This window comes from Bradysia coprophila, assembly GCF_014529535.1.
Source record: "Bradysia coprophila strain Holo2 chromosome X unlocalized genomic scaffold, BU_Bcop_v1 contig_35, whole genome shotgun sequence".
Taxonomy (NCBI): domain Eukaryota; kingdom Metazoa; phylum Arthropoda; class Insecta; order Diptera; family Sciaridae; genus Bradysia; species Bradysia coprophila.
Window position 1 is genome coordinate 1809925 of NW_023503325.1, and position 26358 is coordinate 1836282.

The 26358-nt window shown below is 36.7% G+C and overlaps 3 protein-coding genes across 3 annotated transcripts; 1 reads left to right on the forward strand and 2 right to left on the reverse strand.

Moving 5' to 3' along the window:
• Window positions 1–3028: 3028 nt before the first annotated feature.
• LOC119069430 lies at window positions 3029–4134 on the reverse strand. Its single transcript, XM_037173487.1, has 3 exons — window positions 3965–4134; window positions 3781–3897; window positions 3029–3715 (listed from the first exon to the last, which is right to left on the reverse strand). Exons 1-3 carry the CDS (start codon window positions 4017–4019, stop codon window positions 3132–3134), a joined length of 756 nt encoding a protein of 251 aa, XP_037029382.1. The 5' UTR covers window positions 4020–4134; the 3' UTR covers window positions 3029–3131.
• Window positions 4135–6845: 2711 nt separating this feature from the next.
• On the forward strand, window positions 6846–25534 carry LOC119069433 (adenylosuccinate synthetase). Its single transcript, XM_037173490.1, has 5 exons — window positions 6846–7252; window positions 19347–19449; window positions 24086–24371; window positions 24434–24979; window positions 25039–25534. Exons 1-5 carry the CDS (start codon window positions 7097–7099, stop codon window positions 25277–25279), a joined length of 1332 nt encoding a protein of 443 aa, XP_037029385.1. The 5' UTR covers window positions 6846–7096; the 3' UTR covers window positions 25280–25534.
• LOC119069435 lies at window positions 14208–15001 on the reverse strand. The gene is made up of 2 exons (XM_037173492.1): window positions 14714–15001; window positions 14208–14643 (listed from the first exon to the last, which is right to left on the reverse strand). Exons 1-2 carry the CDS (start codon window positions 14806–14808, stop codon window positions 14403–14405), a joined length of 336 nt encoding a protein of 111 aa, XP_037029387.1. The 5' UTR covers window positions 14809–15001; the 3' UTR covers window positions 14208–14402.
• Window positions 25535–26358: the final 824 nt, after the last annotated feature.

The window sequence follows — 26358 nt, forward strand, 5'->3', positions numbered from 1 at the left end:
TTTTTCCTATACCTCACGAGTTCTTAAACGAGCTGGGGATCGTGCAAATCTATTTTTCGCAATTACTTTACAAATTTTTCAGGTCGGTAGCCTAATTATTTCGGTAAAACTAAAAAAATTTTTTTGGATTAAATGGATTAAATGGATTAAATGGAAGTGCGTCACCCCTCGCATTGTATATAATATAATATTATAATATTATATATAATGTTATTGGCAACTTAAAAAAACTGAATTTCAAAACCCACCAAATGTCGGTGCTTCCACCTAGTTATTAATACACATACATAGGGACCCAATCTTAATCTATTGGCGAGAAGAATCGACGACTTCCTCAAGAAAAAGTGAGTTCCTGAAGAAACTCATTTCCTCAGGGACTGGCTGTTTCGTCAGAAAGTCACCGTTGCTTATGTCGTCGAAACTTCAGTGCAACCATTTTGTAACTGACACAGAGTTGACGGAAAACTTCTTATTTTCTTAAAATTCATTTTCTTTTTACAAATTCGTTGCAAATAGCTAGATATTAAATACTAACTAGAATCGTTCTTCCTTTCGAACCATATTCAAGCCGTGAAGGTGCCTCAGAATTTGAATTTTTAATGAATGCTCGAATGAACCGAAAAGGAAATTTCAACGCACTCTTATTAAGAACATCGCGAATTGAGGAAGAAGCAAACATTTTCTTCCTGTAGTACCAAAACCGTCACATTCACTCACCAAATTTAGTACCGAAAGAGCAACATTCTCCCCTACTATTTTCTCTCAATTTTCATTCCCGCTTATGTCATTTTCGATCCTATCTTTATTCTTTCCCAAATGTGTCAAGTTGTTGTATGTACGCGAATGTAATGTTTTTAGTGTTTTGTGACAATGCATTCATAAGGATTGCTTTCAGCATTCATACGGACTGCTTTCGGCATTCATTCGGATATCTTTCGGCATTCCTACAGATTGCTTATTTTTCGACATTTGTGAGAATACATGCACACGGAACGGACTTCTTTAGGCATTCATACGGATTACTTTCGGCATTAATATGGAATGCTTTTGCACCGGTATGTTGTTCAGTTTTGTTGTTATGTTTTGTTCGGAATGTGACTTTGGTACTCCAGGAAGAAAAATAGTATACAAACCACGGATCAAAAAGGTGTGTTTTAGACCACGGTGGTGAAAACGTCCTTAGTCTCCGCTCCGCTTCGCGTCGCTCCATCCCTGGACGTTTTCACCACCTGGGTCTAAAACACACCTTTTTGATCCTTGGTATGTAACATACTATTATTGAAGAAATAAAAGTGCTGCCCTTGTAACGCGTTTGATCCACCCAAGTGACTTTTAATTACTACTTTTTGGAAAGTAATGATCTTGGAATAAGCAGAAAAAAAATGTGTAAGAACTCGAAAAGCTGAAAAGTGTCCGTGGATGTCACGCAGATACGCGGTAGATTCATAACAGTTGACGATGAAATACAAAAATTCACCATCAGAAGTGGTGTGGTCCCACATATCTAAAAAAAGGGCGATCCGTGTGAACGACACAAAGTTTGAAAAACTTCTACAATCATTAGGAGCAAGTTTGGGTCTGGTTCCATTAGCAAAGATCAAGATAAACCCAATTTGATCTTTAAGTGCAGAGGTGTGATGTGATCGACGAAATCAAGTGAGGTCAAAGGTCAGTTTTCCATCAATTTGTAGTGACACTTTTGTTGGGCCGATACAGATCCCAGATCAAAATGTGTCGAAAAAAATCGTTTTTACGTACGCAATGGGTATATCGATTTGCAAGGGGTTAAAACGTCGCAGCCTTTGTAACATACATCAAAAAGGGATCATTCATTCTCACACAAAAACGTGAGACAAAAGATGGATTAAGTTTTTATGAGTCAATTCGCAAAAACTTCGAACAGTCAGGATTCAAGCCGACTGCGATCCCAACAAGCTATAGCTCAAACGAATCCTCGTTCCGTTCTGAGAACTTCATGGAACAACTTTTTTCTTGAAAATTTTTTGTTGGGCAACCGGTCCACCCAGCCACAAGTGAAAAACCTCGAAAAATCTGAAACTTTTGAAGTGCTCTGGGTGGCTGGTGAAGCAAGTAGGACCATGTCTTCTGGCTCTACCACGTTAATTTTAGTATTTATCATCTAGTAAAACTATAAAGAATACAATTTTGATGAAGTCGCTCGAAAGAACGTTATTTGGAGAACGTCAATGTTCGATCATTTTCCAGAATTTGATGGGTATGAAAAATCAACTCCATTTCTATCTGTGATGGTGGGTATGGTCATGTGGGGTGTCAATGGATAGGGCGTGAAGTAAGCTGCAAAACTCCAGGTTAGAGCTTCCTGCTACTTGTTTTCCCAGCCAGTTTCAATTTCTTCGAGGTTTTTCAATTGTTGCGGCGGCCGGGTGAGCCGGACATCGGCGTTTGTTGGTCAATAATATTCCCTTCATCGACCTTCGTAAACGTACACAATTTGACTTTATTGGAGCTATTGATAAAAAACGATTTTTGCGACAACTCCGGAAAAACTTTTTCTAATGGCCATGTCAGCCCAACAAAATTTTTTCGAGAAAAAAGTTGTTCCACGAAGTTCTCAGTATGGAACGACGATTCGTTTGAGCTGTAGCGGTCGGCCTGAATCCCAAGTCCATATAAGTTTTGGCGAATTGACTCTTACGTCTTGTCTCATGCTTTTGGGAGCCATCATTTGTGAATGATCCCTAACTTCCATTTTTAAAAGGAACACAAAATTCACCTTATCCTCACGGCAACAATAATCATCAAGATGGGCCTGGATATTCAGCTGATTGAATACATTATCGGCTACGAACGGCCTCAGTGACTGTAGAATGGGTAAAAATGGGTGTCGGATTTTGTAAAGAAAATAAATTTTATCAACGCACTTCAAGAATGAGTTGTACTGAAACTGGACAGTGTATCAAACAAAATGTGGAACAACTTTTACATTGAAAATAGTACTCCATTTGGCAGCTGTCACTCGGAGCACTTTTGCTTGAAGTGCGCTGATTATATAAAAAAATCGATGTATTTTTGAGGCATACCGTAGAACAAATTTTTTCTTAGAATTGTGATTTGTGTCGATTAATCGCGTTACAGATACATATAGTAAATCAATCAGAATCAATGGCTGTAACGTCGCTCCTCAACCGCTTCATTTCTTGATACATGGATGTCGTGTTGGTAATGAATCTACCAACCATACTGAGGAACATATTGTACCAATCATCCTGTGTTGGCGGCTGGATTGGATCAATTTGTCTATATCCGCATTCACTAGCTGGTAAAAGTTCAACGATGTCACTGTCAGCAAACGCTTGGAATCTCAAAAATTGCAGCGAGATCCCATCAACCCAGCTATATGAATCTGCTGTGAGCAAATTCAATGGTGGAAGATCCACGCATTCATACGACATACGTGAAGGCGTTGTATAAATTGGTGTGCTGTGTCTGTACTGCTTTGCTATTGGCAAACGCGCATCTGGTAAAACAATGCGGTATGTTACATCAACCACTGAATATTGTTGCTTCCTTTGATTGAACTGGAATGTGAATGCAAAGGAATCGTATGCAAATGTCTGGTAGGGGGATTTCCAAGACACTACAATGCTCTGTGTTCCATTGGTCGCACAATCGCCGTTGATTAGTTGCGTGTGTGTGTTGCCAGGAATGTTGTAGACGATTTTATTGACGGACTCTTGTGAAAATGAAAGGAACTTGTTGGAGCGGGAATTGGTATTTTTATAGATTGAATTTACTCACTGTACGTCTCGTATGTGATGTTCAACTGGGTGGCGACTCTGAAAAAAATGCAAATTTGTTCACGGTCATAATCATAGACTGCCCAACTTCCGACTTCCGGCTGTGGTTCTACTTTGCCTAAGAATTGCAATCGAAAAATCGAATGATTATGTCAGGTGTCTGGTATACAATAAGAAAGACCTACTTTGGACAGCAGCAACGAACAGACATAGAAAAAGTATCGGCGAAGGCAATTTCATTTTGATTTTCAGTCGACACAGCAATAAAATTGTCTCAGACTTTTACTGTTAAACTGCAAATGACTTTGCAGTTGCATGTGATTTTTGTACATTTTTCATTGAATCATGTAGAAACCCCGATAAGACTGTGTTTATCAGTAGTATCGGCGGTTTTGTAGCGATTCTTGGTACTTATCTTACTTACACTTATAATCAGCTTTTATTTGCTGCACTCAATGCAGCGGGGAAGTCCCGCTTTAACGAATAGTTAATCGAAGTCTTTTTAAAATTGCTTTAACCTGAAGTTAGTTGTGACAATTTGCTAGGGACTTGTAGAAAACGTAAATGGATTGTGTTTTTTCAGAATATTGAAATAAAAATTTAAAACTTAGAAGCCAGTGCCAGCATATCTACCATTGTAACTCCTATCTTCGGAAGTATCACTTTTATCGCAACGCTATGAATGGCTGATTAGTATCTTAAAAATGGGATCTGTTTTGGACGTCAGCTAAGCCCGAAGTCGTTATGGGATCGGAGTCCTCACCATTAAGCGATCTATTACTATGATTATGCAGCCTAGTTCTTTGGGATACATCTAAATTGCGTCTTTAACACGCTTTGTGAATAGCCCCTTACGAAATAAGCCCAAAAAAATTCCATAACAAGCACTTGTGAAGTGTAAGGCTATTTCTAAATCTGATAATAATTTCTCACGGCAAAAGATAAGAATAAGTGAATCACTATTTTAATAGAGTTAACATTTAATTTGAACGAAAATTACGTCTCGGTTATCCAAGGAAAGTTTTCTCTATAGGTAAGGTCAAATGCGAAAATTTGTAATAGCGGAGGATTTCATATAAACAAACTCACCTCTCAGTGAAAATCATTGAATGTTGAGTTTTTTTTATATGAAATCACTATTTCCTCCGGTTTGTACTCCTCCTGGTTTCTACTTTTATTGTATCGTTCGTCATCGAGACATTATTTTTGTAGATCATGTAGATCGAAACCTGATTGATGCCGAAAGGTATTTACCATAGCACTCTAGCTTTCAAGTCAATAGAAAACATTGGAATATAATACACACCGTTCAAGGTTAAACTTGAATGTATAGAAGAAACATAGCTAACGCCGACCCGTACGAAACACCTATTCGTATCAAAAGCCTTTAATGTGAAACTCTTCATTTCTCTTACTTCATTTTCTTCTCTGCTGAAAAACTATTCTCCCTTTAAAATCACTTACATTATCCACTCTTTGCCTTGTTATCATATACAACTAAATTGCCGGAGGCAATATAGACAGCCCCGTACGAAGACAAATTTCATAAATTCCTATTTAAACAGCTATATACCGCTATATTTAACTATATTTCACTATAAATAAACATTTCACAGATAAATATATGCTATTATATAGCTCTATATGCCTGTTTTTCGCTCAATATAGCTGTATATAGGTATATATAGATGTCCGTATATGGAATCCCTGAAACTCCACACACATAACAAATTATTTCCATGTTAACAGAAACTCTCTAAGTATCATTTTTCCCAAGATATTTCTATTTTACTAAAATCCAATATGGCCGCCGGCAGCCATTTTGTTAGGAGACCGGAAATAGTACCGACGCTTTACATTCGTTAATACCTTTCAAACAAAAAAAAATTCATGAAATTCGGTCAAAATTTACTCGAGATATTGTCAAAATACACCACGTTCACTGTACTTCCGAGTAGCCAGATAAGAGCTCACTCCAAGAGACCTAGCTCACGCTCCGGAGAACATAATTTCCCTGACGGTCAATACCTATCTAATAAAGCTAAAACAGACGAAATATGTTCAAATGTGGCCGACCTACAAGCAAAAACTGCTTGCCGCCCTGTGCCTGTTCCACACCAAGGGGTCTAACTCACGAGTCGGTCATCCGATTTCCATAAACTTTTTTTTTGTCGATCGGTATTGTAAATACCTTTTATTTGACGTATCACTTACAAGTTTAACGTTTAACTGTCCGGAGATATCTTCGAAAAACCGTAAAGCACTTATTGGGCCACAGCTCGGGAGGGGTCGATCCAAAATCACTCATCTTCGAACTTAGCCTGTCTTTTGACATTACCAAACGGGAAAAAAAAAGAATTTTCAAAATCGGATGCGTTTTACTCAAGTTATCGTGCAGACAGACAGACGGACAGACGGACATTTTTTTTTCGCGGATTTGGCATCTCTAGACAACCACAATAGGTTTCCCCTTACTCAGGGAGTTCAATTCGACGTGTTACAAACGTATGCGTAAACCTATAAGACCCCAGTACTTCGTACGGGTCTAAAAATGAGAATAAAAACGAAACCGAAAATACGCGATATAAACGTTCGATGTGCATCACACTACTCGTTGATACGGAGAGTAAGCTCTGCCTCCGTATCAAATTTCTCTCTTTGACGAATAACATAAACAAACTACACCATTAAGCAAAACATCGCCTGGATCCCTAGACCTGTTTGCAAGGTCTGCTGAGAGAGAACTAAAAAAGTGTGGTTTCCGATAACTTTTGACCCGAGATATTCAGTGTTTTCATGGTTTGGCGAGTGTAAAAGGTTTTTAAAAATTCTCAGTGTATATGTGAGCCTCGGTTCACAATACCCTCTCAGCTCACACACCTCGAATTTTTAAAAATCGTTTTTCGCCTCTCGTGATTTAAATAACTATAAAATTTAAAAAAAAAAAAACGCTAGGTATTTCAAATATGCCGGGAAAATGCGTTCACTGAAAAATGTGACAAAAGACGTAAACAATGACAGCCAACATTTTCGACACAAAAATTTTGGTAACACCACCGCACATTTTCATATATTTTATGGTGAAGTGTCATTATGGTATTATATACCGAAAAAATCATTCATAAAAAGCATTAGTTTCGGCATTCTCGCGGCAGTTTTGCATAACGTCGCTTCGTAGGTGAACCACATTTTTTATAGACGGGTTCTCTCTGTCAGTGTACCGCGCGTTGTGGTGGTGTGTTTTAATTTCGTCGTTCCAACAGAATTAAATGCTATTGTGATAAAGAAAAAAAGCCGAAGAAAAACTTTAGTAAACTATGTCGTCACAGACATTATTGGTAAATGGAGGCACCGAAGTATCCAGATTCAGTTCCAAAGTGACTGTTGTTCTCGGGGCACAATGGGGCGATGAAGGAAAAGGAAAAGTTGTCGATATGATAGCCACCGATGTTGATGTAGTATGTCGCTGTCAGGTGAGTAGCACGCGTTTATTTTTATTCACAAAATACATATAATTGTAAGTAGACTGTATCATTTATATAATCAGAAAAGAAAGAAGAAAAAAGAAAACGGAAGAGTTGTTACAGAATGTGTGTGTTATTTTCGAGACGTTTTCTAATTTATTTTCACCAAAAAAAAAATCAGGCGCACACGTTCCCTTGCAGTTATTGTGGACATTCAATCCATTAGACATTTTACGAATTGTTGGTTAGTTTCCTGTAATATACCAGTTCCTGTCGATATTTTGGATTTTTTTTTCTCTTCTTTTACATACGCTAACATCCAGAACGTCCGGGACTATAGCCAAATTTGTATTTTGCGAGTGTTTGCAAACTCTCTGTAACAATATTTTGTCGAAATGCCTGTTGACAGATTGGAAAACATTTTAGTCACATTGTTGATCGAATCACTATTTTATATAGGTGAATGTTGATTGTGAATAGTTTAGCGACTGATTTAATTCTCATTTCCTTATGTTTGTATTCTATAAAAATTAATTTCGAATATTTATAACAGTGAGATGATAAAGAACCTATAGTAGGTCCTATACGCTTCTTTGTAACACAATCGGAAGAGTTTTTCTTTTCTATTTTTTTATTCGCTAGACTGCTTCAACATATGTTGTCATTGCGAAATAATTATCAGATAATTTTGATCTGTCATAAGCTGCTCGTAGTTTCTGCTATTTTTTTTTCGTACATTCCTATAAAATAGACAACTGCTGTGTGGTGCAGAAATTATAAGCGCGATTTGTTCAACGTATTCGATCAAAACACTAAGCATGTGACTTGATTCGTTTCAGTGCCGCCTATTTTATGTGGGCACTTTGGGTGGAATAACGAGCTTGATTAATGTTCTTTTGTAGGCCTGATAAGAGAACGATATGTTACACGGAAAAGTTCTTCCGGACTAAGGTCCTTGTGACTATTTCTTGTCTCTAACGGAAAATATATTTTTCGGTCAAACTCGCTTTGCTATGTGATCTACAGTTACTGTGGATTGACCAGTGCGATTGTCACATACATTGTGTTAACGGTGAGAAACCTAACTGGTCTAAACCTAACAAGGACAATGTCGAAATCAGAGGATCATTGTAAATGCAAAATTCAAATTCTGAATTTTGATTTATTTTCAGTCAAACATTTTTGACATTGACCTCGGGTCCAGTTAAAAATTGATTTTCGAAAAATTACGAAATCCTTTTTGTCTTCGATTTGACACTATTTTAAGACATTCTACTTATCAAAAATGTGGCCAAACCTGTAGTTCTAGCTTCCGAGAAGTTCAAGCATATTTCTCATTATTACCACTTTTTGCTTAGAATAATGTTCTGGACGCCGATTCTCGAAACATTTGTAACTTTAAGAATTCGTAACTTGACAGTTGTTATGGGAATTTATTCAGTCACCTTGCAAGTTACGAATTCTTAGCGTTGCGAACGCTACGAGAATCTACGCCCCATGTTGACAATATCGAAATAACCGTACCTAATTGCGAAATTCCACTTAAAATTGGTTTCGTTCTTTGGCATTAAGTAACCCTTACGCATCTCTGTAAATCACCAGTTTGTCAATTTTTTTTTGGGTAATTTTGATGTACCATTAGGGATCATCTATAAAGTACGTACACGATGCACGGCCAGGTTTGACATCTTCCATGGAAAAATTTCCAAAAAGATCTAATTTTTGACCACAACTAAGAGAGTACGTACTCCATGGATGCTGGCCCTTTACAGAAATTAAGCACATTTCGCTAACATTAAGCGATTTATCCTGACGAATCAATATCATTTTACGGTATAGTCATAACAAGTATGTGTGGTCCAATCATCAATATCTCCATCAGCATTCAGCATACATTGTATTTCGTATAGTCAATCTGTCCGACCACTACAAAGTATTACACACGAAGATCGTATGACTCATCAAAATCAGTCGCACGTGTTTCTTGAATTCAAAACAAGTTAACAAAAAGTAAAAAGAAAAAAAAGTTGATTTCGCAACCGTTGAATTTGTGATGAAATTTATCCTCCCTGCGTTTGCACAAAATACGATTCGTCAAATTGTCAAGCAACCTTCACTCGTCCTACAGAACGAAACCCGAACTGGTCTTATTGGGCGATTGGGTGTCGTCCGAACGGCCGACAGCATTTTTTATTTGGATTCTATCTGAGTGAATTGCGCTAATTTCATCGTGTGATACAATAATTTCGTAAGAAAGGAATGTGTTGGATTGTGAGTTAAATGTAAGAAGGTCATCTGATAGATAGGTACCACTAAGCAACTTTCCATACAAGGGCAACAATTTCATTTTTGTTTTCAAAAGACTTCTCATCGATCATCGATAAAAATTTCTCACAAAAAATGAATTTCTTCTAGTGATAAGAAACAGATTCGACTGTCATTAGATTGACTTTGCGATTATTTCTTAATCAGAACGTTGTTGCATCACATTCGTATCTTCTTTCATCAGCGACAGTTAACTGGATGTTCATTTGTTCTGACGCCATTCTTTTCAGTATAGAGCACAAACTGAATAATTGCGTTTTGTACATAATATAAGCATTGCCGTTAATCACAATCACTTTAAATTAATTTCGTCATTAATTGTTTACAATTCACGGAACAATCGTATTACGTGATCAGAGTCTACAATTTTGTTGGATTCACGAAATATTTTGCAAAACTCTCAATACAATCAGCGATACATTAAACAGGTCCGTAGTCACGAGACAATCTTTGTCTTCTTTTTTGTGGGTACATTTTGTCGCCTAACAAGTCTTGAGAGAATTGTTTCTGAATTGCTGAGCGATGAGCATTTTATATATTTTTTGTGTGAACGTATGCTGTTCCGGAAGGTGTTTTACGCCTTCGCAGGTGGTTAAGTAACGTCAGTGTACAGAGGTCCACATGTAACAACCATTCAACAACTGAGCCAGGATCTTGTTTCTGAATGGTTGCAATAGTCGTTACACCTCACAATAGTTCAAGTCTGAATGTTACGACATAAGAAATTCACATTTCCAAGTGGCTCAATGAATACATTCCAGTTACGACCCTGTAACGTCTACTCAAATGGTGTTTCCTATTTTATGTGTGTATATTATTCACAATATATGGGTTATTATGTACTGATACTGATACGATAACTAGCAAATTGGCAAATTACGTCAGTAGCTACACGTATCACGCTATTTTTTACGATTTTTTTTTCGGTTTTTTGTGTTTAACAATACACTTAACATCGTAAAATGATAAATCTCATGAAATTCGTACATAGGAATATAATTCGTAGTGCGAGACTCATGTAAGTAAACATGTTAGACGGTTAAATTAATGGAATGATTTCGGTTTTATTGCCGCATTTACGATTCGATTATAATTTCGATTCAGAATATTTAGCGTCGAAGAAAAAGGAAGGACTTCATGTAATTAATGTAAATGAAATGGTTGGAAACATCGAATTTTTGCATCTTAAATACATCTAAAAATAATGATTCCAGCCTCGATTCCGGGGCGCTCTTCAATTAAATTTTTTTTCGTTCGTCAGCTGCTTTTCACAGTTTTTTTCTCGTTCATTTTCTTTTCGTAATTTATTTTACGAATTTCATTTATATTTCGAATATGTAGGTGTTAAACACACTGGTTTTTGATTACGCGGACGAATGTGTGTCGATATGATAACGTTATCTGATCGTCGGTGAGGAATCCAACAGTTTTAAACGATTTTTTTTTATTTGTATGCGAAAGCTGTACGAGATAATTCAAAGCTGCAATAAAAGTGTAATGCATTCGGTCATGTGCTAAGCGAAAAATCGTAGAGAATTTGCGACAATAACTGGAAATATATCTGATGTCTGACGTATGACACATGGTGTGGAAGCTATTGACCATATTGATACCCTACTTTTGTTTTTGGACGTAAGGGGTTGGGTTCATATTTAATCAAAAATTTAAAAAAAAAATCGACTGCGAGATGTGTCGAACGTTTTACCATCAAATAATCGATATTTTAAAGCTTATCCAAAAATGCATGGTACATTGGTACATTTATATGGCCTGAAGTCTATGATTACTAACGGTAGACCAAAAGTGTTGCATTGTTGTATTTTAGTACAATTTTTTTTTAAATTGTTGTATTAAAACAACACGTCTCCAACACGTAGTGAGACTTCGCCTGACCCTAAGATTAAGTCACGACAGGTTTTTTCTCTCTCGACATTTCATAGTAAAACGTCTTTGAAAAATAACATGACTTGATGGTGTCTCCTCTGAGTTGTCGTTTTGGAATCATTAGCGGACATGTGAGTGTCTCCCACATTTAACCCCTTTCGTTCATTCCAAAAAAAAAAATAATTATTTTGTTACCAAGTCAATTATCGAACGTGACGTCCACATTTAGGGGCAAGACGACACAGAGGAAATATTTGGACACGAAGAGCAGACGGTAAACAATTGATTTATAACATGACCTCTAACAAATTATTGACTTTATCGATATTTGATAATCAAATCATACCGCCCATCTCCTGGCCTAGTGTAACGACGGTCAAGTTAAGTTTGTAATTCAACTCAATTTTGTTTCTTTACAATGTGATCTAATAGGATCGGAATAGGTGATAGGGACCTCCTATAGTGTTCAGTAGAAACAAAAGTGCCACAACGAACATTAGACTCGCTTCCGGCAGTGTGAGAAAATGGCATAGGTTTGAAACCGTGACAGTATAGGGTAGGGAGTGTCATTGTGTCAATATTTGAGAGCGTGTGACTGTTTGACTTGCAGATGAAAAAATTCAAATTTAATGACAAAGAGGCCGCACATGAAATAAACTGATATGCAATGCATGCATGCTCTCACATTTTTTTCGTTCTGCTGCACTTCACTACTCTCTTCTCATCGAAACATTATTTTTGTTATAAACTTGGAACAGGCATAGTTGAACTCACAGTCGTCCGTTCTGTTGTGGTCTCCGTTCACTAAAACCACACCTTTTTCTATTGTTTAAACACAGTTCTGTTAAACGAAAAGTTACTGACGACTGTGAATCCAACTTTAAAGTTATCCTTGCAAGTACAATCGTTCGTGTACGGGTATGGGTGAAATTTCATCAGAAAAAAGCTTGTTCTTCATCATCAATCTCTTTCAAGACGAACCTCATTGCATCATGTCTAATAAAAGCTTGTAACAAAATTTATTAAAAATATAAATGAAAGTCGGGAATTTTATTAAATTGCCAGTTAAGCGTGTTAATAGAGTTACTGTATCACAACAAAAAGTTAATTGTTATTTTTACCGTACGGCTTAACGAATTATTGAAAGTAGTGTAGTCCTGTCCCTGGCCAAAATATTAAAAAAAATTGGCAATTTGCCAACTACTGTTATACAATCCAATGAAAATGCCAACAAAAATTCACAGCACTTGTTTTAATGTAATGAAATCGCTTGTTTGTATTCTGTTTTCGCAGTGGGCGAAGAAGAAATGTTCTACGGAAAAAACAGAGAGAAAAAGAATGACAAGAAAATTAATGTCTGCTAATTGTACATCCACAATATGATTAGTTGCGGATTGTATGGAGCGGCAGAAGTTTAGTAAATGCATTACATGTCGGAGGTACAAATATTGACTTTTTTCTGATCGATCGAACATCTGTGGAAACCAATAATAAAGAAAATATTTTCTCTGGTTCAAATTTTATTCAGTAGAATTTTGCGAGGAAGAGAATCCAACATAGATCGAACATATTCCTGGTTTGGAAAGTCGCGTGGGCGCATACCTACTAAAATACAAATCTAGATTTTCATTTGTTAAACTAAACTTTTGTGGAATCATTTACAAACCACAACAACACCCAAATCAGAAAATATGTTACAAACGTTTTGAACTTTATATCTTAATCGTTTCGGTACACAACTTCTCAAATACTTAAGCACGGGAAAAAGTTTGGATTGAAATAAAAAGCCACACCACTTCCACTTATAAAATGGCGATCTACACAACGCAACGTTGCTATGATGGTCTTACAATTGTGTGAATGAGACCTGTTAAAGACACATAGAAATGTTGCAGAGGTCACCTCATGAACTCTATCTCAAACTCTTACCTAAAAAGGACATCGCATGCGCGCATCATGTAGACAGAAATCTCAAACCACCGACTGCTCTCCAGTCATTTCTAAGTCTAAGAATTTAACGTATCGGCAGAAGGCAAGCTGTAAAGTAATGGTCAACTTTCTCATGCATCAATAAAATCGATTACTTCGTCCTTCGCTACATCTAGCACTTTATAAGAGGTTAAAAATGTTAATTGAGAGTTTCTGTAACACTTTTTTTGGCGATGGACCTGCGAATTCTAATCGTGCAGCAAAGACGCAAAACATGTAATTATTCGACAGTTAGACCCGCCACCGCGATGACTGAAGTGAACCTTAAGGGTTTTGATATTTTTCTGATTTTTAGAGCGAAACATGTAGCTATTGCAATAGTATCAGGACTACTACTGTCTCGACGGGCCCTAGAACATGATTTAGTGTCGTGGCATTTCCATTTACTGTTTTCATGAATTTTGGAGTTGATTTTTTACAATCAGTTCAGATTGACTCAACCCATGCTCTTCGCCCTCTCCACTCTAAGAAACCTAAGACACCTTGCAAAGACTAATGTAAACGATCGTCTTCTCAAATATTTCTTAAAATTACTCCAAAATGTTTTTTTTTATTTCTCAAGATTTTTTCAACCTTTCCCTGATACCTTGTACTGTAAACGAATTTTCAACTTCGTTCAGTCGAAATTTCTAGTTTCTTCGCCACGAGTATGTCTGATGGTCTTTTTAAAAATAATTTGCAGTGCTACATTTGATCGCTCAAGGAACAACTTTCATGGTCTCTTTCCCTCGTAGTAGCTTTGTTAAAAGTTCAAGGTTTGACTGGATAAAATTACGCATAGTTGCAGGAAAAATACGTTATAATCTGTTGAAGTAAACAATAACACAGTAACAAGAAGATGGCCACTTGTGAATCGATATAAAGAAAGGTGGCAGATCATTATTTTCACACATTAAATCCAAGTAATCACAACATCACTCTAATAACCGCACAACCAAATAATGGTACGCAAAAATTAAACTTATTTATCTTTCTTCTCCTCTGGGCTGGCGTTCTCGTTCTCTTCGACGCTGTCTCCAACTACATTTTCCAGATTATTTTCGTCCGCATCACATTTGTCTGTCGATTCTGCGGATTCTGCCGACAAAAACTGAACAAATTTTTTCGTTTTTATGGCCATCGCTTCGTTTTGCAGTTTCAGATCCTCCAGTTCCTGTTGCTTTTGTATCCACTTCGGTAAGACGAAAATGGTACAAATCAATCTACGGGGATTTTAACTTTTCATTTGAAAAAAAAACAGTCTGAGGTGCCTCGTAACTCATTTTTTGTTACCTAATTAGAATGTAGCCAGAAAATGCTAACATTAAACACGTTAAGCACGACTTTATCATGACTGTATAGTCAACAACAACTTGTTGATGTTTCATTTTGCAAATTAATTCTTATTGATATGCGAACGATTTTAATTTTGACAAAAATTAGCTGCGATGATTGGGATTAGTTTGTGCGTTTGTTTGTGTTTTTTTCGTAAAACTGAATGTATTGCCGTCTGAGATGGAAAACAATTTAAACGACCCAACGCGTTGTATTGTTTTGCATTATATGTAACCAACGGAGACACTAATTTGATATATCAACAAGCAAATTGATTTTGTCTATATGCAAGCACACAATACAGTGCTGTTCAATGAGCATTACGAATTTTCATTGACATTGGCATTATCAATGCTAAAAAAAAAATGAAACGAAATAGACCAAGATCCCACATGCATTCCGTCCCTCATAATAGCAGAGACATACATTAGGTCTTGTTAGAGTTGTGTGCTAATGATACATTCAATTCTGTTTAAATGACAATTTCGATTTCTTTACGTAACATTTGATTATCCATTTTGATTATGACGATAGTGTATTGTCAATGGACACGTCAAAATTGAATACACCAAGACCAGCCTCAAAAATAAGAACGACGTTTTGACATGTCACATTAGCGAATTATAAGGAAAACGAAATTTGTGTTTTTTTTTGCTGCTGTCGGCACAAGAACACCTGGTTTTTCTTATCGATCAGGAATCCTAAACACTTTTCATTACATCATGTAACTTTGAAAAAAGGCAAAATAATTTAATTTTCATTTTTATTATAATTCACTAATGTGACATATTCTAATTCTCCAGACTTAGAACAAGTTCTGAAAACCACTGATTCACTATATCTGATTTTTGGTTTAATAGTTAATAGTTAATAGTTTAACCCTCAGGACACAAACTGATGTGTACTTGTACTCAAATCTTGAATAATTTTTAAAATGTAATTCTATTTAGCAGGATCAAATTGAGTATGATCCCTGCAAGTATAGCCAAGTGTTTGAAACAAAACTGTTTTACGCCATTTGATTTAACATTTGCTGTACATTAAGATCACATGAATCGTAGGCTATCGCTTTAGGCCTGTTCAAATTTGAAAAATTATTTTAGATTCTATCGGCATGCTATCAGAGAGTTAGAATGGTTCAAAAAAAGAGACCTGTATTTTTTTATATAATATTTTGAAGCGTTTTTGTTCTGGGGAGGTTCGTTCGAAGGAAAATCCCGAGTTTGGCAGGTTTTTAGACAGTTTTCGACACTAAACTCAACCAAAACCTCGAACATAAGTGCACTAACTCAATTGTTGTCAAAGGATATGCAAAATTAGAGTCTCGTTTTGAATATGAGCGAATTTAGTCAAGTGGTTGGAGAGAACGAGCCTGAGAAGCGCTTGCAATCGATGCCAACGTGAAAGGGTAATCTAGTTTTTGAGGGTTAAGCACATCATTAACACCAGTGACTTGGGCGTCAAAAGATGCGTCTTTTAACACACTTTCAGGGGAAAAAAAGTTTTTGAAAATCGGTCTCGTGGTTCGATTGTGATAGTCATTTGGCGAGATCGCTTGCACAGCGATGGATAATTTTCATCAACTAACTTATGTGATTCGTAGCTTATATGTACACACTTATTTTTCCCGTGTTGAATGCTGGGTAAGTGACCGAAAAGTGTTCTTTTTGAGCGTGCTCAGGACCGGTTCCACGATTTTACTAAAATCGATTACTAGTTTCTCAACAACCTGTAGATGAGTTAGTCAGCTAAGCTTTGGATTAATTACAGCATGAAGAAGCTCTGAAATATTGGTAACAAAATTGATTTTCTCTAGTTGTTTATGCGGCGATAGTCCATATAAACAAACCAACATTCTGAATCATCTTTTTTGATGATGCCACTCAAATCAGACATCAAAATATTGGTTCGTTAATGTGGACTATCGCGGCATAAACGACGAGAGAAAAACAATTTTGTTTGCAATATTTCGCTCTCCTTTTTCAGAGCTTCTTCATGCTGTAATTAATCCAAACCTTAGCTGACTAACTCATCTACATACAGTTTGTTGAGAAACTAGTAATCGATTTTAGTCGATTTTAATCGATTTTAGTAAAATCGTGGAACCGGTCCTGAGCACGCTCAAAAAGAACACTTTTCGGTCACTTACCCACCATTTAACACGGGAAAAATAAGTGTGTACATATAGGCTACGAATCACATGAGTTAGTTGATGAAAATTAACCATCGCTGTGCATGCGAGCTCGCCAAATGTGACTCACTCTTTTGACTAACATAACCGAACCGCGAGACCGATTTTCAAAAACTTTTTTTCCCCTGAAAGTGTGTTTAAAGACGCATCTTTTGACGCTTAAATCACTGATGTTAATGATGTGCTTAACCCTAAAAAACTAGATTACCCTTTCACGTTGGCATCGATTGCAAGCGCTTCTCAGGCTCGTCCTTTCCAACCATTTGACTAAATTCGTTCATATTCAAAACGAGACTCTAAATTTGCATTTCCTTTGACAACAATTAAGTTAGCGCGTTTATGTTTGAGGTTTTGGTTGAGTTTAGTGCCGAAAACTGTCTAAAAACTAGCCAAACTCAGAATTTTCCTTCGAACGAACCTCCCCAGAACAAAAACGCTTAAAAATTATATAAAAAAATACGGGTCTCTTTTTTTGAACCATTCTAACTCTCTGATAGCATGCCGATAGAATCTAAAATAATTATTCAAATTTGAACAGGCCTAATCGCTTATATATGTCGTTGCTGTCGCCAATATTAGACTAAACATTTCTGACTGGTTAAATACCATTCTTGAAGTAAGGAAGTTTATTTTTACAACAATTTTTCGTCTCCGTAGAAGTTCGCACAAGTCTTGTGCGACAAGAGAACGAAAGTTCCCGAACAGATATGTTTCTCTTCTTTGGCTGGCTGTGTAACAATAGGTATTGATTTCAAATCGTGACCTCAGTACATAACAGTTTCTTCCTCGAGGTACACATAGCCACGGGAAGGAGATCTAATTCAAATTTTTCTATTGTTCTACTGTCAAAGAAAAGTTTGAATTAGGTCTCTTTCTCGATGTTTTGTGTAGCTCCCGTTAGATATGCACTTAGGCTCTCAGTCTAAAATAAATTCTAGTATTTGAATTTGAGAGAATTAGTGATATTCTTCGACATTCGAGTAGTTGAACGCGATTTGAGGCACTTAAACTTTTTTTTAAAGCAATCTGAATGAATTAGAGATGAGCGGGTTGAGGTTTTTTCAAAACCCGCCCGAAAACTCACAATCTAATAAAAAAAAAACATTCTACGGTGTCACTTCTCTTTTACAACAGAGGGATTCTTTTGAATTTTGACTGACCGAAATCGGCGCTATTTATTCCGGTACTTTTTTATATATGCCTAGTTAGGTCTTGGTGCCTAGGTCCCAAAACTAGTCTCAGATATTTATGATCTTACATACCTGGCTGGTTGTAAGTGGCCAAAAGTCGAAAAATGGGGTTTCGTAGCCCGGATTTCATTTCTGTAAGGTGGGGAGGACACGGGCGTGTATGGGTTCGTTGGAAAGTTGATGTCGAGTACTACCGGGGCAAATATCAACTTCATAAAATTTGATGATAAACGGCCGAAAATATGACCTCCAGAAAATTTCTATGGATTGGTTTCCATATTGCATTTTCATTTCGAATTCTTCGTTAAATAAGTTCATGTTTCCACTAACTACGGCGTTGTGCATGAACACTAAACTGGGTTAATAAAAAGAAACATAAAATTAACCATCGTAAAATTGTACTAACTGAAATGGTAATTGGTTGGTTTTGTTTGTTTTTAATTACACACACGGAATTTTGAAAACCGACACATTTTCTGTTTCTACGTTTTACTTGAGTTTCTGACGACTCCATATAAAAATACATGCAAAATTCACAAAAAAACCAGTAAACCACGAAACAGAAAATGTGTCGGTTTTCAAAATTCCGCGAGTGTAGCGGCAGTAAATTTCAAATTCAAAATATAATTTTAGTCAACAACAGGCACGGCGGAGTAAAATATCGCACTGCTCGTGCCCGATTAACTTTACGTTGTCGTGTGTCGTGCATTGAATTCTTGAAACATAATACTTGAAATTTAAACGCGGGCCGAAGGGAACAGGAACGTCCGCAATCTTTCCGGGTTACTCGTAAATTGTTTAAATTTGTTTTATTTGATATAAGCAAAAAGCGTAGCCTAACGAAAAGAATCTTGAACAAAGGGGAAGGTGTCATAATTTGTCCTGCACGACTTTTAAACTATATGACATTTTGATCGATAAATGTTTTCTCTTGCTAAATGTGGATGAAAGGTATCGGATCGGGTTAAATAATTGTCAAAAACCCTTATTAGAGGAAAATGTGACACAATTCCCTGATCATAATTACAAAACAACCGATAATTCCAATAGGTTAGAAGGAAACCCGAAGTGAACTGGGAACATAGTGAACAAGAAAACCTGAAAAATTCCTCAAAATTCTGAAGTTTAGAAGATGTTGGACCATGTGGAACCGATGAACCTCTAAATCAAAAGTCATATAAAATCAACTAAAACATTTCTTCTATTTCAGGGCGGCAACAACGCTGGACACACTGTCGTGGTGGATGGCGTCGAATTTGATTTTCATCTGCTACCCAGTGGAATCATAAACGAAAAGTGTGTTTCATTAATCGGTAAGAAATAGAAACAATTTTACTCTATCAACAGATGCCTATCATGCGTGCATACCATGACAATGTTCAATTTATCAAGCTTTCTTGTCTTTTTTATCTTCTTATAAAATAAATAAAAGTTATTTATTACTGAGTTGCGTTTTGATGCGCTTGGTATTGTAAAAACGCGAAACGATTAGCTTAGCAAAATAATTTTATCATTAATATCTTCAAGAGAGAAGTGTCACGTGTTCTCCTCTGTATATCATTGTATTTTAAAGGATTTAAGAAGTGTCAATTTTTCAAAGGAAAGGAGCTCGTTGATATCTAAGAATGGCATTAATTCCTAGTGGATGATTGTATGATGTACCAAAACGTAATCATAATGTAAAAAGAGCGAATAGATGAGTCTTGTGTTTTTGGGAATTTTTCTTTCTTCTTCTGGTTTTTAGTAATCTCTTTCCATGATCCATGGCCGAAAGTGAGTGAATTTAGGAAACTTACTTGTAATTTTATCCATTTGTATCAAAAGTTGTATTTGTCTTGGACGGTTGATTTTAGGCATATTCAATAAATGGCCCAAGACGCCGCATGTAAGCCTAAAAGCTATTCAATTTCAAATCTTTCTCTATTTGTAAAACAAACATTCTTCAGAACGAATCATTTGTGCTTCTTAGTTGTAAGAAAATATTGATAGATTGGATTCCGTCGAGGGTTCCATTCAATTCAAAAATCTTCATCTCATTTTTGGCCTGCAGGATTAATCTGAATTTTAGTGGACTTTCAACATTCCACAGCTGTTGTACCGAATTGTTTTTGGTGAGCACAAAGCGATGCTACTCTGGCAAAGATAATGAATCCGTCCATACCGTAGGCAATTTGTTTCTTTATTCAAATGATTCTCTACGTGATAGTGACGATTTGAAAAGCGTAAATAAATATTTCGCACATCTCGTCAGCTAGGTAAAAACAATCTGATTCAGTAAATTCAGCATTCTTGAATGGTAAACTACAATGAATTTAACAGGTTCACAAATCAATGAATACAATTAGAACTCTCGGTTGATTCTCTTTTGTGTCCCATGAAGTCTTAAGCGAACAAAACAGAACAAATGTGTAAAAGCTGTCTTCCGGCTGCCGCGAAGGACTTCGACCACTTTCTTATTTAGTTCAACGCTACTTCCTGTCCATCATCTCGCCACTGTTGAAAGAGTTGTCCATTTGCATCGGATGGTAAAATCGATCACCAAACATGGATTTGAGATTCGACTGAACCGGGACATTCACTCTCGGGGACTGAGACGCCTGAGCCACGTACAGATTTCCGATAAGCAACCATCGCTAAGGCAGTCTATCAGTGAGTATAACCGGCTTAGCACTGATATCCGCCAATTGACCTGCATCGAGTCGTTCAAAGCCAAAGTGAAACTCAAGGTTATGAGAGAAAGTGAGGACTATTGTACAATTTCCCCTTTTGTTTTTATAAATTAATGGAACTGGTTAAGTGATGATGAACTGTGATGTGATTGTAATACGTCTGTGATATTATTCCTTTACTGACTGACTTTGGCTTAATTTAATTTAATTTTCTTGACTCAAACAGTTCTATTTGTTTGTTTTGCTCTTAATGTATGTACAAATTTTCTATTCGTTTTATTTACTACGATGAATTATTCTGAAATTTGTTTATAATAATGTGTGGAATACAACAGTGTGATATTCAAGGAATGATAAAATAAATGCAATAATTAAGCGATGGGTCGTGCATTTGTTTCCTTAATGAAGGTTGAAATAAGTCAAAAGTGTAGTCTATTCAGGGCCGGACTGAAAAACTCGTTGAAATAACTGTATGGTATTCAAGACTGTTCGGAAAAGAAAAACGAAAAGTTCAGAAAATATCGTCTTAGCCCATTCCAAAATCCGCGAAATCATCATACTTCAAGCATGGGTGATTAGCTGCAGAAAATACTCTATTTTAAATGAAAATATTTTTACAGTGTTTTACGTTTGTATACGATACACTGTTCAGTTTCAGTACTCCATTTAGAGTACCACTCATGCTTGGCGAAATGTGTAAATTTGGCGATCACATTGGCCTTTTGATTCAAGCCAAATGATTACTAATATTCAGGAAAAGCTTTCAGAATGTCTCTTTGCATGTTTGTACAATGTTGGTATACAATTCAAAAATGCAAATCCACTCAAAACAAAACAAAAAACTTTGTTTGAAGGAACTTCTCCTAGCGAAATCACTGTATCGATACAACTCTTAATTTAATTGCCATCATCATAACTTCCGTTTGCATAACTGAACTTTGTGATTTTGAAAGGTAACAAAAAAGAAAAGAATTTATTTCCTCCAACCAAAACGTTTCAGTTTTGCAATTCCTGTTGATTATTCGGCAATAAAGCATTTTAATAAAATTATATTTAGTTCGAGCAAATAAATAAGTTTCGGATTATTTTATGTATATTTGAAATTGGAATTGTAATAAATCATAAGACGAGAGTACCATGACGTACCTTCCAATTTATTTTATTTATCATTCTAAATTCGTTTTAACAAGTAGTTAGCTGAACTGTAATTTATGCTGAGGTTAAATCCTGCGATGTTTGTTTTTCAAAAAAAATTATAATGGAAAAATGTTGAAAAGTTTGCGACGTGTGTATCGGGTCGGTATATTATTTATAGAATGTCATTGCTAATTAATCGGCAACAATAAAGTTGGTTTTTCTTTCTTTCTTGGATAATATTTAATGACAGTCTGTTGCTATACTTTTAGCATTTAATCATTTTCAATGAAAAATTGCCTCATTACGGCAGGTGAACCTGATAGACAGGCAACCGCAAACGAATTAGCATTTCACGATTGTAAACTGTGAGCGATATTCAATTGATGAACATCACATAAAGTCGGTTGAAATCGTAATAGATCGCTGGAACAATTACCTCGTACCAATGCGGGCTCTTTCTGTATGCGTAATCCTGGTGCTACAGTGAAATAACACTTTTTCGACCATGTTTCGAGACTTATTCGACCGATTTTACTTATGTTCCAACTTAGACACAAAAGTTTCCAGGAAAGCAAGCTGACCCAACCCGCAGTCGGGTTGGTTTTGGAGTTCCATTTCGACTTTAAAATTGAATATTCTTGTTGGGACTGGGTTGGTTTTAAAGAGCAAATCTAAAACCAACCAGACCAATTGAAACATAAGCGTTGTGGATGCGGTTTTCTTGAGCTAGACTGTCTACATCAAAAAGAACTCTTTGAATCACGGTTCTATTCCAGTCTGGAATCTACAATGAAACGACCAGTTTGTAGTCTCGAAGTAGACTAACTTTTTTCAGACAAATACACCATATTAATATGCTTTTGGAATTGAACTAAGGTTACTATGTCGTTCTTAATTAGTTGGACTACTAAGTTTAATCACTTCATAGAGTTATTCAATTCCAACACTCCCACTCAATTGCATGAATTTACTCCCACTTGAAACTTTAACCATCGAAACCAACTTGTTGGTGGCTCATTGCTATCAACTTGTACCATCGACCCGTTGCTTATACTCTATCGAGTTGTCGACAAGCTTGCCGACGCATGACCACCTTTGTCATCTTGACCACCTTTGTCATCTTGGCCACTTTTGGCATATTGATCACCTTTGTCATCTTGGCCACCTTTGTCATCTTGGCCACCTTTGTCATCTTGACCACCTTTGTCATCTTGACCACCTTTGTCATCTTGACCACCTTTGTCATCTTGACCACATTTGAAGCAAAATGAAGCTTTTTGTGTTGGTTTTTGTAATTCCTATTCTATTCGTATGAAAAATTTCCAAGTTTTCAGGTGGAGAAAATGATCTTATACAGACAACAATTGAGAAGTGAGAAATCTACTCAACTCAAAGCATACTAAATCATACCGAAAGAATACTTGATTCATGCAAGTAACTGAACACCTCACTAAATTCAACACAGTCAAGGGAATTATCTAGATCATAAACCATTAGAACCTACTGAACTAGGCCCTACACACCTGTGCCAGACAATTTGTCGTTGGGTAACTTTTCGTTGATGGAAAATAATGTTATCAGTAATTTTTTCTGAGGAAAAGATTACATCGAGTCAGGCTACCTGTCACAAGTATTCGTCGGAAACTCCTTTTTATCAGTGAAGTATTTCGTCGAATAAATATGAAGTATCGACTGTCGTTTCATTTACTCCCGTTTTATTTACTCTGAGTGAAGTAATTTCACAAGAAAAAAAACAATGAAGTACTGAAAATAATAGTTAAAAAAATGATTTAGAAAAATATGCCAGCCAGATTACAAACCACAATAAAGCTCCCACATCATTCCATTTTGTGCCTCGTCACTGTCACTGTCTTATTGTTTTTCACAAAATCTAATACGACTTCATGTTAACCATCAACTATCAAGAATACCTCGCTCCGCCGTTTTAAAAGTTAAAATTTCACACGCTTCAATTTGTTTGTTTTTTTCACTTAAACCATTTCCAATCTTCAAGATTTTCTTACCACAATGACAGTCGGTGCTATGGAAAACTTTTAAATTATAATCAATCGAGCCAATAATGTCACTCTAATAATAGTCTTGTTTCCTTGCACTCACCAAGTCTTTTCTTTCATCATAACAGGCAACGGAGTCGTCATACATCTACCCGGACTCTTCGATGAACTCGCCAAAAATGAAGCCAAAGGTCTTCACGACTGGCAAAACCGTTTAATCGTGTCCGATAGAGCGCATCTGGTCTTCGATTTCCATCAGCAAGTTGACGGACTTCAAGAGGCCGAAAAAGCAAACACAGGCAAATCATTGGGTACAACAAAGAAAGGAATTGGTCCATGCTATGCCAGCAAAGCGACACGTAATGGTATTCGCGTTTGCGATTTGTTGGGTGATTTTAATCTGTTTTCAGAAAAGTAAGTTTTGTCAGCCGTTGGAAGTGTTACTTTGCGTAGTAATGACTGTGTTTCGTTTACAGATTCTCGTCCATTGTAAGTACTTACGAAAAGCTGTTCCCCACCTTCAAAGTTGATGTGGACGCAGAGCTTGAAAGATACCGAGAATATGCAGAAAAATTGCGTCCGATGGTCAAGGATACCATAAATTATTTGTATCATGCATTGAAGGATGGACGGTCCGTGCTAGTGGAAGGTGCTAATGCTGCAATGCTGGACATTGATTTTGGCACTTATCCGTATGTAACTAGTAGCAATTGCAGTATTGGTGGTGTACTTACTGGCCTGGGTTTGCCTCCACAAGCAATAGGTGATATTATTGGCGTTGTTAAAGCGTACACAACGCGCGTTGGCGATGGACCCTTCCCCACCGAACAATTGAACGATGTCGGAGACTTACTGCAGACACGCGGTGCTGAAATCGGTGTCACAACGAGACGAAAACGTCGCTGCGGATGGTTGGATTTGCCATTGTTGCACTACACAGGAATTGTGAACGGCTACACAGCCATCTGTTTGACAAAGCTGGACATCCTAGATACGATGGCCGAGATTAAAGTTGGCGTAGGGTAAGTGTTAGCCTCGGTCGTCGATGATCCTCGGCGCTAACAACTCGATTTCATTGCAGATACAAAATTGACGGTGTAAAGACGGACATTTATCCGGGTTCGATATCCGATTTAGCCAAAGTCGAAGTGGAATATAAAACGTTGCCCGGCTGGCAGGCGTCGACCACAAATGTTCGGGAATTCCAACAGCTACCGCGTCAAGCTCAGGCTTATGTCCGTTTCATTGAAAAAGAATTACAAGTACCTGTTCGATGGGTTGGAGTTGGCAAAGGCCGTGAGAGTATAATAAATGTTAATTGATAAGCGGGGGTGGACCATTATATTATATGTCTACTACGATAAGAAGAAAAAAAAGGAGAAGATGATGAAACATTCATTAATTGTCGTTAAATTTCATAAGAGTCAATGCAGTCAATGGTTCATGAACTTTGCAAAAACAAATTTGTTAGCTTAAATGTGTACTCCATTCAAGGTGCCGATGAGTTCAGCTAATTTTATCCAGTAGCAATGCAAGAAAAACCAGCACAAGTGTATTTTTGTTAAGAAAAGAAAAAAAGAAGAAAAAAAAAAGATTTTATTGAAGGAATGAACAAGTGCCATTGAAATGTTCTGTAAAAAAAAAAATTCCCATTGATTTTGTCATTTCGATATTGTTTGTAAAAAACGGGATTTTATTTCATCTCTTCGCTTTACCATTTACGATTTTCATTTAAATATTTTTCGCATTTTGTTTTTCTCCTCTATCTCTCTCACTCTCATTACGAGCCAAAGGAAAAGAGAATAAATTTTAGAAGCTTAAACATCTTAACTGTACATGGGGGCATAGTGAGACTACGGTTTTATTTTTAAAATCGATTTTTTTCAAACGGATGTATGTTATACTCTCGTTACACTTATTTCTTGTTAATTATGTTTCTCTCATGCTAAAATTCTAATAAAAATTATGAAAAAAAATTTATGAATTTTGTGTCACGACTTCGACCATTCAGAAAAACCTAATAAAATCAGATGAACCCCTTCATCATCATCATCTACTCCACCAACGCCAGCGAACACGAGTCCGCGCCAAGGCTTCGACTTCATTCCAGCTTTTTCCTTGGTTGCTGACTTCTTCAACGATCGTCGTTTTCCACTGTAATCGACCGATGGTGCAAAATTTTATTTTACCTGGAAAACATACTAATTCCAGGGGTGGGCGTTATCTAATATGCAGAACGAACACCAAAACAAACAAACAGAGCATAATTACTCATCCCTTTCCCATGGATCGCATGAAGCGAAAGTGGAGATAAAATGCCGTTTAGACCTCCGGATACAGTGGCGGTCAGAGGTTAGCGTGGTCAAACCATCTTCAGTCGTTTCCACTGGTCCGTTACATC